Genomic DNA, 15,807 nt, shown 5'->3' on the forward strand with positions numbered 1-15,807 from the left:
TCCAAAAGCTAACACCTGCCCTGAGCAGTTCTTAGCCATGTTATCCAATGGGAGGTGGATAACATGGCTAAGAGCATTTCCTCGATAATGCATGAATATCGCGGACTTTTCAGCGATATTCATGCATTGCGGCCGTTTTTTATCGCATTTGCGATAAACCTTGCTAATAGCAAGGTTTATCTGCGATAAAAATCGCCGATGTGCGGCAATAATTTTTGTCTCTAAACAAGTTAGAGACAAAAATTATCGCTAGTTGTTGGTAATATGCCAACTAATTCGGCAATAAACCCGGCTGGAGTAGCAAAGAACATCAAATGTCAAACATTACCAACATAGTCAACAGCAGTAATAAAACGGCGCAGCCTCTTTCACAAAAAGAGGGAGGCGGGTGCTTGTGAAAAGCACAGCGCTCTAAAAAAAAATAACGTAAGCGAAAGAGGCCGGCCCCAGATTGCAAGCACAAGCACGGTGCGTTGTGTACCTAGTAACCTGATCCACGAGCACTGCAGCTGCCGCCGTTCACAACGCTGCTTGCTCCCGAGGCAAAACGCAGTGGGAGTGAACATTTCAAAAGAGGTGGGACATGCACCCACCTTTAGACATTTGCGTACTTTCATTCTTCAAAGACACGCAAAAGCCAATCCAATGTGTGGGAGGAGTCAGATTCACACAGAGTAGTAACAAGCAGCCTCGCAGAGCAGCGCATTTCGAACAGCCTTCTGACATACAGGTCATTATTTAATGATTTGCACAAAACAGTAAAAGTTTAAAGGATTTTAAGGCATTTAAAAAATCTTAAAGACCATCCAGCACAAATTGCTCAACAGCATCTGCAGCAACTTTTACTAAATATAAATTGCACATGTAACCTACATGGACCATGTGCCCACTCAAACATGCAAAACGGATCCAGTTGTTTTAAGAAAAAAAACAATAATTTACATATGATAAAAATGCACCCTTAATTTGCAAGTTTGAAGGACCAATCGACTCATATTCTGTGAGTGTCATATCTGTTAAATTAGAATACATATTCCACTTGCCAATAAACACCACTAAAAAGCAGGGGAAGAATATGTTATTAGGACTATATCATTCCACGTTTATTTACTTACTTCACTACTTACCCACTCACTTTTTTGCACTCGAAATAATAAATGATTTGCAAAAATACTGAAGAATCATCAGCACACCACACAACTTGATACACAAAGCAATTTGTGGGTGAGATAGGGTGGAATATAACTTGTTTTTCTGACTTGTGCAGTGCTTTGATGTGTTTTAGCAATACCAAAGGGGATGATGGACGGAGTGTTGAACATTGCAAGCACTAACTCCCAGTCAACTGATCTGGATTTGATCCATCATCATTCTTTAGCTCACTCCGCGACCCCAGTACAGACATGGCCAAATGCAAATCAGTCTGACCCTGTGCCGCATGGGAACAGTCCAGCCCGAGCTGCCAAGCCATGTCTTCCCTGGACCGGAAACAAGCATCCTGGGACCGGTTTCTGGCTAATCAGCCGTCATCAGCCAGGCTAGCTTGAATCCAGTTGCAAAGTGAGCCAGGGACTCACGTCTGGGCATACCCTGCCAACTTAGGGCGAACAAAGCAATACCAATGGGGATGATGGACGGAGTGTTGAAAATTGCACACTCACCCCCAGTCAACTGATCTGGGTTTAATGTAAATGTATTTGAGCTTATATAGCGCACAGCTACCCGCAGTGGGTTTCCCGGCGCTTGCTTGGGGAACCCGTCCTGGTATTCCCCTGTGAGATAGCCCCGGCAGGGTATCCACAAGGTGAAAGCCAGGCATCCCGCCGCGAGGGGCCGTTGTGGAGATTAAGCAAGCTATTGCCCAGAGTCGCAGAGTGTGAACCCGTGAGTCGAGAAGGCACCGGAGCGAGAATTATCGAGTCTGTGGAATTTTTAGCCCAAGACCCGCCGAGGCGGGGAATTGAACCCTGGTCCAGGGCCGATCTCAGCTTCCGGGTCTGCCGCCTCTAACCCCTGAGCCACACTTCTCCACCTTTAATCCATCATCATTCTTTAGTTCACTCCGAATGCTGGCTGAAGAAGGGTGAAATCCTAAAACCGGTCCTAGGATGCTTGTTTCCAGTCCAGGGAGTACCTGGCTTGGCAGTTCGGGCTGGACTATTCCCGTGAGGCACAGGGTCAAGACTGATTTGCATCTGGCTGGGTTCAAACTGGAATGGTATGGTGAGCAAAAAACCGATGGATTTAGTCCTAGATCTCTGTACTGGGGTGAATGTATGACATTGTTCTGCATTCTGTCCATCAACGATTGTTTTTGCATATGTCACCCCAAGTGGAACGGGTATGCCCAGACGTGGGTTCCGTGCTCTCCATGCCACTGGAATCGAGCAATCCTGGCTGAAGAGGGGTGAAACCCCGAAACCGGTCCAAGGATGCTTGTTTCCAGTCCAGGAAGGACCTGGCTTGGCAATTCGGGCTGGACTGTTCCCATGAGGCACAGGGTCAAGACTGATTTGCATATGGCTGGGTTCAAACTGGAATGGCATGGTGAGCAAAACAACGATGGATATAGGCCCAGATCTCTTTACTGGGGTGAATGTATGACATTGTTCTGCATTCTGTCCATCAACTGTTGTTTTTGTGTTGATGTGTTTTAGAGCAACTTGAATTGTATTTCATAGTACTTTCGAGAATATATTATTTTGTAGTCCGTAGTCATAGTAAATGTAACTGTCACTGAAAACATACCTCCAGCATATATATGCACACACATGCAGACACATACAAACACATCAATACACACACAGGTGTACATGTAGCATGCTGCACCGCGAGACAGTATCACACTGGTAAATTGGTGTGTATTTTAAGGCAGCAGTGCAAAAGCCTGAGCTTAAGAATAGAACAATAAGCAGTAGCTCTATATTTACATAGACACCATGCATGGAACCTGTGTAGCGCTTGTTCTTTGGTGCTATAAGGATGTAATCTTACATTATACAACTTTCATACATAATAGAATAGAGCCTGCTCCCTTCAATACCTCCTGCACCGACAGTAGTTCACCTCGTTCAAGCAACCACTTGAGCAGCACTGGCCACACTCATTTTATTTTATAGCAGTGATATGAAGGCGCTTTTTTACATCCTTGTTGTATTGTAACTTCCTGTGATAATCACATGGGAACAACACATGTGTATTGGCACAGCCGGGACTGTTCCCATGAGGCACAGGGTCAAGACTGATTTGCATATGGCTGGGTTCAAACTGGAATGGCATGGTGAGCAAAACAACGATGGATATAGGCCCAGATCTCTTTACTGGGGTGAATGTATGACATTGTTCTGCATTCTGTCCATCAACTGTTGTTTTTGTGTTGATGTGTTTTAGAGCAACTTGAATTGTATTTCATAGTACTTTCGAGAATATATTATTTTGTAGTCCGTAGTCATAGTAAATGTAACTGTCACTGAAAACATACCTCCAGCATATATATGCACACACATGCAGACACATACAAACACATCAATACACACACAGGTGTACATGTAGCATGCTGCACCGCGAGACAGTATCACACTGGTAAATTGGTGTGTATTTTAAGGCAGCAGTGCAAAAGCCTGAGCTTAAGAATAGAACAATAAGCAGTAGCTCTATATTTACATAGACACCATGCATGGAACCTGTGTAGCGCTTGTTCTTTGGTGCTATAAGGATGTAATCTTACATTATACAACTTTCATACATAATAGAATAGAGCCTGCTCCCTTCAATACCTCCTGCACCGACAGTAGTTCACCTCGTTCAAGCAACCACTTGAGCAGCACTGGCCACACTCATTTTATTTTATAGCAGTGATATGAAGGCGCTTTTTTACATCCTTGTTGTATTGTAACTTCCTGTGATAATCACATGGGAACAACACATGTGTATTGGCACAGCCGGGAAACAATGCCCTGCACTACCCTCGTGGAATTCAATACAAGAGCGGTTTATGAGAGGTTGTACTAAAGACTGTTTTGCAGAATATCATCACCAGCAGAAAAAAAAACAGCGCAACCTCTTTCACAAAAGTAGGCAATAGCGCTTGTGAAAAGCACAGCGCTTAAAAAAAAAATAATAATAATGTAAGCAAAAGCGGGTGGCCCCAGATAGCAAACAAAAGCATAAGCACAAGCACGATGCATTGTGTACCTAGTAACCTGATCCACGAGCACTGCAGCTGCCGCCCTCCGTGCCGCTGCTCACTCCCGAGGCAAAACACCACAGGAGTGAATATTTCAAAAGAGGTGGGACATTCACTCGCCTTTAGCCATTTGCTTGCTTTCATTCTTGAAAGACACACACAAAAGCCTATCCAATGTGTGGGAGGAGTCAGACCCATACAGAGTAGTAACAAGAAGCCTCGCAGAGCAGCGCATGCATGCTGCTAGGCTCAACCTAAAAAATGAGCCTTTTAAACAAGCTTGCTTTTTACCCAAAAGCTATGATACGAGCTGATCGTCAAATGACCGACACACAATACAAATAAAATACAACGTATTGAATAGTGAAACCCGGTAAAGTTACAACGGGTCATAAAACACATATCCAGCTATTTTGAAATTCACAAACAGTTTTGAAACATGGTGAGAAACACAAAAAAGCTATTGGTAGCTACCAGGTACCGAAAGCAGCCCAAACAGTGCTGTGATTGACACGCTTCTGCACACAGCCCCAGGGAAGCAGGCGTGTGAAACAAGTAATGTTGTGGGAGGGGTTTATGGGCACATCCTAATGCGCCGAATTCTGGTGTATCAGGCTTCAAAGGAGGACATCTAAGTGAGCAAACATGTTTGTTTTATATTTATTGTAAGCGCCTGCAAACTCCAGCTCAAAATGTTTGCACCAAGCAAGTAATGTAGTTGTAGGGGTGAGGAACGGGACAGGAGCACCAGGTCCAAGGGGGAGTGGGAGGGGCTACATTGCCTTATGGCTCCATGGAAACCAGGAGCAACATACTGCGAAAATCCGAACAATGTATAATTAAACTCCCGGGAAGAAAGGGGATGGTTAAAACAGCAATAATCCTATTCAACAAGCCTAGAGTGCTGTGGGGCTGAGGTAGCGCAGTAGAGGCTGGAAGCTGAACTTGCGTTCCATTTAGGTGGGAGCGGCTGGCGCCATTGTATTCCTAAAAATGAGCCAAACCGAGCAAAAAAAGAATTGCGCTGACAAGCACATATATTAAGAACAGAGTAAGCGTACCTGTAACAGGGTAAGCCCCATGGGAGGAAACCAAGCAACAAAAGGAGGGGCTAATGCAAACAAGTGACCAGTAAAAAACATGCATTTTCCAGAACCACTACAAAGAAGCAATTAAAATCAACAGGCAGCAATGGGCGTGCACTTACTCCACAGAGCAGATACAGCATGTTTCGAAGAGACATCGCATGCACTGCCTAGGCAAGCGTTAAAAACAACAAAAGTCTACTCGTCAGTTTCTCAAAAGTACTGTATTTCTTGAATTCGGTATAGACTCTAACATTGTCCCACCGAAGACCCATTACCTGGGCAGCTTTACAATCTTATAGCAGCAAACGTGTTTTGAAATGGGATAATGTACGATAACAAACATGTTTGCATTATATATTGTTTTTACTACTATAGGCCTTTATCGATCGAAGTACCACCTGTGTCTGCTCTGCAGCCATTTCAACTGAATACATTGGTTAGAATTTCTAGAGTAAGTATTGGTCGTAAGGAAAGGTGCCTGTATGGGATGAGGCTCTTCCTGTGCTGGGGTTGAATAAATGTAATCATGAAGTGTGGTACAAGTTTACTCGCTGCAGTTTCAAAATTAATAAAAGCAAATGACAGTGTGAATGTCGGTCTTCTCAAGTAACATGAAGTGATTGCCACAACTCAAATATACTTTTTTTCAGGAACGTTTATAAAATTGCTTCTTATTAAATGTGATTTTCTTTCTCCTGCTGTAGGTTGGCTTTTGGTTCACGACATTCCCTTCAGGACACCGGCCTTCGTGAAGGAATGCTACGCCACCTCTCAATATGTAATGTTTTGCCTGCCATCCAATAAGCTTGCTTTCAGAAGAATGACTATTTTTGAGAACATGAAAACTCATGACCGATGGAAAGTATATTTCGAAAAACCGAATTTGCGGTCTTAAAAGTAGGAGCCTCCCGGGCCTCCTGCTCATCTAAATATGGGTGGGCCTGGCTCCTTTGTGAAGTTTGAGAATCTCCACGAGCTGAAGCGGCTTTTTCATTGGGGCCCTATCATAGCCCTGAGTGTGATAACCATATGCTCAATCATGGCGGTGATAGACTCTGTCCTCTGGTACTGGCCCTTAGACACAACCGGAGGTAGTCTGAACTTCATCATGCTCATTAACTGGACTGTCATGATACTCTATAACTACTTCAACGCTATGTTTGTGGGACCAGGCTATGTTCCCCCAGGATGGAAACCGGTAAGAATGAAAAGGAAGTTCTATATTCAGAGGCACAACTTCCTTGAAATGGAATGTGTGGTACGCCTGAAAAGAGGAATTGAGAGGAACGTCTTAGTGAGTGCAGTGCAGAAGTACCAGTTTGAGCATGAAAACCTATGACGGAGGTCTAGAAATGATGCATGCCCTCATTAAATGTAATCATATTTGCATCATGTAACCAGGCATCCGAAAAACCAAAATAATCACTACAGTATTATAGTTCAATATTATTTTTGCAGTTGACTACTTGTCTACTTCCATACATTATATTTAGTTTTTCCCTGCATTCTTTTTAGTTCTCACTATAGACTTCTAGTCTAACATCTCCGTTTTCACTTCTGCCTTTTTACTACTTTTATTTTCAATTAGTCGCTTAAGTTGTCAAACAATCAGTACCGTGGGCCAAAGTTTTACCGAGAAGCCCATAGCTGGTGATGCAAGTATCAGGGGTGCAAAATACCAAGGCTGCGCAGTCTTGATTACACCGGATTCCTCTGTAATCTACCACCAGACGCTTGCTACTTGCAAGTTCTTTTTTATCCCTGCTCGGCCTTTGCCACTTTTTTCTGTCCCTCTCTTCCTTTCTTTCCCCTTCTGTGTTTTTCTCTCAATTGTTCTGGATGAAACTGTTGTATTGGGTGTATTTTGAGTATACTGTGTGTAGTTCTTTGAAACCTTATTTGTGTTGTATATCTAAGAGCTCTAAATTAAGTTTTCTAAAGGAGTTTCAAGTAATCTTGAGTACTGAGTTTCCTTGTGCTAGATCATACTTAATGAGTAGCTGCACCTTGTATGAGAAAGACAACTCTGCTGTATTATTTATTGCTGTATAAATACAACAAGAGACTATCTAGTCCATGGGAGAGTAAGTCCTAATTTTATTTGTGATTACCCATAAGATATTATCTAATTGCCCTCATCTTGCCATATCTAAGCTCATCTCAGTGACAAACCATAAGAGAGGAGAGGAAACCAATAAAACTGTAACTAAGAAGCTCAAATTTGGAGCAATGAAGATCATTGGTAAATAAAGAGATAATTAATTATTATTCTAGCTTGTGTGTTGCTGTCTTTACTTAATGAGTAGATTGCCCAGTTTTCCCTGAGAAGTCAAAGAAGGAAACTGAAGACAATAGCCGTGAAGCTTATTAAGCCATCAAAGAAGTAGTTGCTCTTCTGCAGTAAAATGAATTCCCCAAAAGTAACTTCTTGCCAGTAGACACACCTAGTTGATCATTCTGAATAAAGGGATTTGTGCATGTCCAGCTTGCTACTTTGCTCGTTTTCAAATGAGAAACCCATTTGAATGCCTCCAGCATTAGCCTGCTGGAGTTGCATTGAATGGTAACCGAAGCAAGGCATATATTTCTTTATTGCAGCCTTAATACATTGACAAATGCAGAAGCCTCTGGTTTCTTACCATTCCCTACTGAACCAAATTTAAAACTGTTAAGACCTTAACTTTCTTGTCTCTTGTAAAAAAGCTGGATTGGTTTTCGTACATCCTGTCTATGTGGAACCCTTTCCTCCTGCTAGCATCAACTTCTCTTGAGGCTGAAAGGATGGTCTTTGCCTCAAGCTAACACTGTCCTGTGAAATCTTCAGAGGGAGATCAGCCATCACAAGATATACCAATTCGCTATGTTTTCTTTCTCATGTGATGGTCACCAAGAACGCTGCTTTCAGGACAGGAGGAGCTAATCTCGTAAGTGTACCAAGGAGCAATAGGGGTCGCTCTGAGTGAATGTTACTGATGCAAAGGCATATAGAAATAGAATTAATACTTCCTTAAAGTCAGGTCAGTAATCCGAGCACCAAATGTAGAATAACACTACTTGCAACACATAATTAGTAACGAATACCCAGGAGTCTGTCTTGCTTCCTTCAGATATGCTACTCTGATATTTGCATCTCAAGATTATCAGCACAATCATGCGCAGAGTGATTCTACTATTATTGCCGTCCCATTTGAAGAGTGATTTTAACACATGTTCTTGATTCTCACTGTTTCCTTCACGTCATGTAACCAAAAAAAGTGTATTTGTAGAGTTACAGATCTAGCAATATATGCCCTACCAGATGGTGTATGCATGCATACGTGGTCATAGTTTTTATAAGCTATACTAACAGGCTCAATGAGCTGTAAAAAGTAATAAGTGTTTCAGTGAATTGAGGAAGTAGACGTACCAACTTGCATTATCTGGTACAAATAGGGGGCCCTCGACTTACCTAAGCAATTGCAGGCTAGCAAGAATAACGTGAGAAATAATGTTTGGTTTTATAATATTAGTTTGCAAGTGTGCTAGATAAATTAGAATGGAAATTGGTTGGTACTATTTAAATACTGCTTTGACTTCTAACTCTAAAAGTAGTATAAAATATTACAACTTTCAAGTGTTCTCTAAATCTCTGCACACATGGAAGCACATTTAGTTGTACTAATCTTGTTAAACGGTGAGACATATTATTGACCAGAACATAATATTGCCTTTCTGGTCGCCAGACGTTTCAGGAGATATGTACTTGACTTCTTATTGTTTTTATTGCCAGGAAAATTCTGAGGACACCATGTATCTTCAGTACTGCAAAATATGCCAGGCATACAAAGCTCCACGCTCACATCATTGTCGCAAGTGTAACAGGTAAGATCGTCTATATATTTTCTGTACATGGCTGTCATTTGCATTGCAGCTTTCCCATAGTATCTGTTCAAGGAAAGGGAGATTAAACCTTATTAGAAGCGTTTTCTGAAAATACAGATCTTGAAGGAATGATGCATGTTTTGTATGCACATATTTCTCTTCGCGCTACGCTATTAACAGATTGGTACTAGATTAAGATGTGCGTCAAAATGACTACCTTTGTTTACTGGCAGACGTGCGTCCCTTGCTCACTTTGCCACTGGATTCACTCTACCCTGGCTGATGACGGCTGAATAGCCAGAAAACAGTCCCAGGATGCTTGTTTCCGGTCCAGGGAAGATATGGCTTGTCATTTCGGGCTTGACTGTTCCCATGAGGCACAGGGTCAGACTCCAAATGGCCATGTCTGAACTGGGGTGGTGGAGTGAGCTAATGAATGATGATGGATTAAACTCAGATCAGTTGATTGGGGGTCAGTGCTTGCAATGTTCAACACTCCGTCCATCATCCCCTTTGGTTTTGCTTTGTTCGCCTTAAGTTGGCAGGGTATGCCCAGACGTGGGTCCCTTGCTCACTTTGCCACTGGATTCAAGCTAGCCTGGCTGATGACAGATGAATAGCCAGAAACCGGTCCCAGGATGCTTGTTTCCGGTCCAGGGAAGACTTGGCTTGGCAGTTCGGGCTGGACTGTTCCCATGAGGCACAGGGTCAGACTGATTTGCATATGGCCATGTCTGAACTGGGGTGGCGGAGTGAGCTAAAGAATGATAATGGCTTAAACCTAGATCAGTTGACTGGGGGTGATTGCTTGCATGGTTCAACACTCCATTCATCATCCCCTTTGGTTTTGCTTTACTTACTGGCATAGCGCAGGCTCCCGGGTTTCTTGGCTGGTTTTTTTCCAATACTCTAATTCTGCAACCTCCTGAAGTATTTTTCAAGTATTTCCCAGCCACTATGCTGTCTTTTCTGGCCTAGGACTGGATGGCTATGTGCAATTCCACTACATGCTGGTGTTTCCTCTGGCAGAAATGCTGATTCATGTGTGTTCTTGGGTGGGTCACCAGCACGGAGGTCTGCTTTGCATACGTTTGCACCGGGGTACTTGTTGGTTCGGTAGCATATTTTTTTCAAGCTTACTTAGTTGGGCAGTCCAGGTGGGTTCTTTCTGACACGCCCTGGGGCCTTTCTCCATTGTTGGGTCTCTGCCTTGGTGGAGAGGTTATAGTGGAGAAAATTGGGAGCTGAGAACGTAGTAAAATAAGGTAATTTCTGGGTTTAGTAGTTGATTACTCCCTTCTTTATGTTTTATAACTGATCTTTCTGATCCTTTATGGATGGTTATTACTTCCTGTGTTATTACTTCCAGGTTAATTGCTCTTCCTATTTAAATAGACTCAGAATGAGGATTGTTGCATTACAACGTTGTTCCTAGCCGGGACTTCATGTGACCCCTATTCTATCACCTCTGCCTGCCAATATTCTTGTCCATTATGTAATTCTTTGTGATATCAGCCAATATGGCTTCCTGGAAAATGTGTTGTTCTAGTCCCTAGATTTCAATATGTCTGGAAAGCCAGGGTTCTCTAATCATGTAGCCCTCGCTCATTCTCCTGTATTTCTACCTTTGTCTCTTAAGTTTGCAATGGACATGGCATATTTCTCAAATTTATAGTACCTCTGAAGGGGATTCCTCTGGCTATCAACTATCTTTTCTGCTGTTGGCCGGAATCTCACCTCTCACTCCATAGTTGCTACATGACCTTTGATCTCTTCTGTTGTTCCTCAGGCGAGGCCAATCGTGCTCCGAGTCATACCTAGCAGGCCTTTCAGTGTAACCTTGATCAGGCTCTCTCTGTAAGTAAGACCAGTCTCTTGAGTCTCCAGAATGGTCTGGCTGAAGGAGACCACTGGACTGGCCCTTCCTCTAGAAAGAGTCCTTCTTGGATCTGATGTCACATTGCATGTTCTCATTAGAGGGCATTACTCCTAGCCAAGTTCTGGATACAGCACCTACCAGTGCGAGGAAGACCTTGTCCCTCATCTGGCATGGGAGAGCCCCTGATTCCCTTAGAGGCTTTCACACACCGCTCCCTATTCGGTCACTCATTCACCTTCGTGTCACACAGTGCCAGCTACTCTAGGCATTCCTGGCTGCCTGGTCTTTGTTGGGAGGAGAGGGGGATCACAATACACCCCCTAACCCCTGTTCTTTCTGAACTATACCTTTGATGGACCAGCGATCATTGACCGCCCACATACAAGGTTGCCATCTTGGAATGTCTCAGAAGCACATGCTCAATTAACTCATAGGTGCTTGGAGGCATTAAAGATCGCACCAACCATCACTCCTGACTGAGACATTGCTACCGGCTGCCCAAATGTGACCCCAGTGCTAACCCTGGGCAGCCATACCCTAAACGAAAGCTAGAGCCATGGCAGAGCACCCAAGCAGTGGTTATTATTTTTATTATTAATTAAATTTATAACGCGCACAGCTACCCTAAACAGGGTTTCCCAGCGCAAGCAAGTCAAACTACTGCGAACTGAGCTCATGGATAACCAATCGCTGAGAAAAAAGCCAGGTCTTAAGATCTCGCCGAAACTTAAGGTAGAAAGATTCCTGGTTCATCAAACAGGGAAGGGCATTCCATAATCTAGGACCAAGGAATGCGGAAGACCGAACTCCCATTCTAGATAATCAGCAACTAGGTGTTACAAAGTTGCCCTGAGTGGCTGACCGTAGAGACCGGGAATGGACGTAAGAATGAACAAGTTCCTGAAGATAAGGAGGCGCCGACCCTTGTTTGATTTTAAAGATCAGGCACAAGGTCTTGAATTTGATGTGGCTCTCAATGCGGAGCCAATGTAAATCCCGAAGGATGGGAGAGATGGATGATCTCCTAGGGATAGGGCATAGGAGACGAGCTGCGGAATTCTGGACCACCTGGAGTTTCTTCAACATCTCCCGGCTTCCACCGCTGTATCTTCATGGCTGCCAGGCTCTGCTCTATATGATTTCATTTTAGTTGAAAATTGAAGAGTTTTTTTAATAAGTCGTCTCCCACTCAGAGAACATTCTTACCTCTATGCATGTTGTATTACATTTAAGAAATCAATGTTTCTTAAAAGCAAATTCCTATATATTTATTTATTTATAAAAAAAATTATAGCTCGAACAAGATCCTGAAGGATATCTGAGCGCTTTACAAAAGGATGGAAGGAAGGCGATAATAGATGCCGGCAAAAAAATTATGAAAGCATTTCTGTTTTCTCTTGCACATGGGGCCCAATATATCATAACTTGGAACAAAACTAATTGACCCATAACAACTAAAAATCGACCGCTCTTGGCTGCTGTCATCAGCAACAAATTAAATATGACGGATAAAATGTTTAACTTAATCTCAGCCATTTGTGATTATCACTCAGTTCTGTATTCCAACCCATTGTTTTCTCTCACTGTGCAACTCTAGACAACGACCTGGCATATGCAAAACAGCTGTGGTCATGCTAGAGTAGGAACAGTCCAGCCAAATCTGCCAGGCCAGTTCCCCTTCAGACTAAAACACAAGCAATCCCAAACCAGTTCAAGCCTACTCCGGACTTGTGGGCAAAGACTAGTTTGAGTCCTGCGGCACAGTAAACACCTTACCAGGGGCGGCTTTAGGCTCATGGCTGCCTTGGGCAGGGAGCGTAGGTAGGAAGCCCCGGAAGAGGGGGTCCAGGCGGGGCGGAGCGCGGAGGCCAGAGAATAAGGGTTTTTGGAAGTGGAACAGAGCAGGAGCCCCCCAAATCCCTGCCAAGGGTCACCACGCAAATATGTATCCATCCTCAGAGGATTATTATATTAAGGATATTTATTGGCGTGGTGGCCCCTGGGGTTTGGTGGCCCTGTGCAGGTGCACAGCTTGCACATGCCTAAGGCCGCCCCTGACCTTACCTGGACAAACCCATTTCATTAGGATGCGTATAGAGTCTAGTGCACGGAAAACTTTTTGAACTTGTAAGATTTCTGGACGAGTTAAAGTAAAATTTATATACTCGTAATCAAATGTAATGTAGTTCCGTTCTTTCCAGATGACTCATTAAAATAAAGTACGAAAAACATTTAAAAAAGAAAAAATATCCCCGGAGAAAGGATCCCCTGTAGAGATAGTTTATTACAGCACTGGCTTGGCCTGCGAGAGGACGAGTGACTTGTCAGCCTGAAATTCTAGGCGTTCTAGGCCTTGTCTCTGTTTAGCTGCGCTATGATGATCGCGAGCTGTCAGAAATGTTTGATGCTCACATTTGCCCCTTTGTTTTTTTTCCCTACTGATTTCTCAATTGGGCCTGGATATGTATTTGCAGTATAAGTGAGAAGGCTAGAATCCGTTAACGAGGCAAGAAAAAGTAGATTTTGTCTTTTTTTTGTATTTCTTTTTTTTTGTTGCTTACTCAGTTACATGTCTGTGAAATGTATTTGCTACGATTCTCATTACACACACACACAACATGAAAAGTGAAATTTACAAAGTGTTTAGGAACATTAATGCCATTACTTCAATAAAACATTACAATCATTCAGGTAAAATTAGTACGAGGAATCACAGTACATAACATCCATTAATGTTAATAATTTAAAGCGTGTTCTTATTCTTTTGAAATCAAAATATTTATATATTGACGTTTAGATGAGTTAACATATTCATAAATGCCTCTTTTTTTAGTTGTGTCCCAGTCGGTCATCCTGAGAGAATTAAAGTGACATATGTGTGTTTAAATGCAAAATTCTCATAATCCTGACTGCAAAATCTACATATTCTCACAAGTCTGGCTAAATCTTGCCCGGCTCCATCAAGCGTCAACAAACATAATGCCCTGTTCATAACCAACAAGTAAAAAGTATTCAGTTAGATATTTAAATAAGGCTGATACTTCAAGTCATTACATTTGGTAGGGTAAGATCTAAATTATTTGTCCAGCAGTGATTATACTTTCAATCCTCCATTCAGATATAGGTCCTTTTGTGGTATTAATCTTGTTAACTGGTGACAAGTCCTTATTAAATAATGACGAATAAAATTTGCAGGCTTAATAGAGCTTTAGTCTAGGATGTTTCTGTTACATAAATCATTTTGTGTATGCAGACAATTTATAAAGGGTATACTGATCGACATTGACTTCCAGACAGGGCTCTTAATCTTGTCAGACTCAGAATCCAAGATTGGGAACCAAGTGGCAGCCTCCCCGGTGACAATCTGGTGTATTAGGCTTTTCAAAGTGCTCTTAAAAATAACGATTTAATCTTCTTTAATCCACACATAGCCGTATGAGTGAACTGTTTCTTTACTGCCACACATCAGTTGTTTTTTTAAAGAACCACAGATAACGAGACTAGGAACTTTAATCTTTCTATGCAATGATACAGCTGCCAAAGGCCTCAACATCAGTTTCTTCCTATTGATTTCTAGGTTATCTAATGCTTCTTCATTACTCTTATTGATACCTGTCTGGAATATTACTAGAGTGGCAACGCTATTGTATGTTCCATTTTGCTAATATAAATAGTAAATAAAGGGACATGGAGAAAGCAGCTCGGTCGGATTCCTCAGATACCATTGTTCCTAAGCATTGGTTCTATCAGCCCATTTGCCCTTGGACTCTTAGCTGAGCTCACTAGTCAAATCTAGTTATGAGGTTAGCAACGCAGCTCGGTGCCCCTCAGTTCTTCAGTTTAGCCCACAATTTCACCTACATGATCTAGTCAGAAGTGGAGAATTTGATGTATTCACACATATGATTAATACAGTGGTACAACATGTGCATGATTAGGACATTTGTGCTATTGATGAAGTGCACATCTTGCTTTGGGGAGCAGCAGAGGACTATAAGTAGAACCTAATAGGTGAATGCATTTGTAAATAGTTGAGTAGAAGATAGGTGTTTGTAGATGGTGTAGTTTGGGGAACACACAAGTCACATGAATATATTTTGAAGCAGGAAAAAGGATTTCTTGCAGCCAAGTACTTTTTTTTTTTAACTGTTTATTGATTTTCTTCAAAAAGTACAAAAAAGAAACATCAATTGGCAACCATTAACTGAGACCATTACATCATCACATACATCGTCCGTTCTTACATAGTACATTTCCCTTCTTTACAGCCGGTTCCTTAAGGGCAACATACATCAATGTAGTAGTAAACATGTATTTTTATGCAGTGTTTAAATTTACAATCCCTCATCTGTTTCTAATGTTCTTATATAATCCGTGAAGAATCTCCAGTAATCCTTCGGCCTGGATCGGGTCGGTAGCTCCTCCTCATATGTCAAAAGCCTATTTCTGCATCTAGTCCTATCTCGTAACCTTTGGGACTTTGTAGGCGCATTTTTACTGTTCCAACATTGCTCAATTTGGCGTTTAGCTAACAGCAATGATACGGCACAAAATTTGCGTTTTTCTGCTTGTACTTGTGTTAGTAGACCCAATAAGCAGGTTCTCACCGAGCATTCTATTTCCGCCCCTACCATAATAGTGAGTTTGGCTGTGATTTCCTTCCAAAATTCTTGTATTTTCGTACAGCTCCAAGCTAGTTGTACAAAATCAGCTCCATCCCCCCACACCTTTTGCATGTTGCATCTTCTTGTAAGCCATATCTTTGTAGTTTGACTGGTGTGTAATATGCCTGG

General features: G+C 42.3%; 1 protein-coding gene across 1 annotated transcript in view; it reads left to right on the forward strand.

The window, feature by feature from the left end:
* LOC147663475 (palmitoyltransferase ZDHHC6-like) overlaps positions 1 to 15,807 on the forward strand; it is a 142,195-nt gene that overhangs the window by 23,363 nt on the left and 103,025 nt on the right. The window contains exons 2-3 of the mRNA XM_086950421.1: positions 5,979 to 6,472; positions 9,044 to 9,135. Coding sequence (XP_086806547.1) covers positions 6,206 to 6,472; positions 9,044 to 9,135 — 359 coding nt within the window. The 5' untranslated portion in view covers positions 5,979 to 6,205. The remainder of the gene's footprint in view (positions 1 to 5,978; positions 6,473 to 9,043; positions 9,136 to 15,807) is intronic.

The sequence above is a fragment of the Lissotriton vulgaris genome, unplaced genomic scaffold (genome assembly GCF_964263255.1).
Source record: "Lissotriton vulgaris unplaced genomic scaffold, aLisVul1.2 SCAFFOLD_675, whole genome shotgun sequence".
Taxonomy (NCBI): Eukaryota; Metazoa; Chordata; class Amphibia; order Caudata; family Salamandridae; genus Lissotriton; species Lissotriton vulgaris.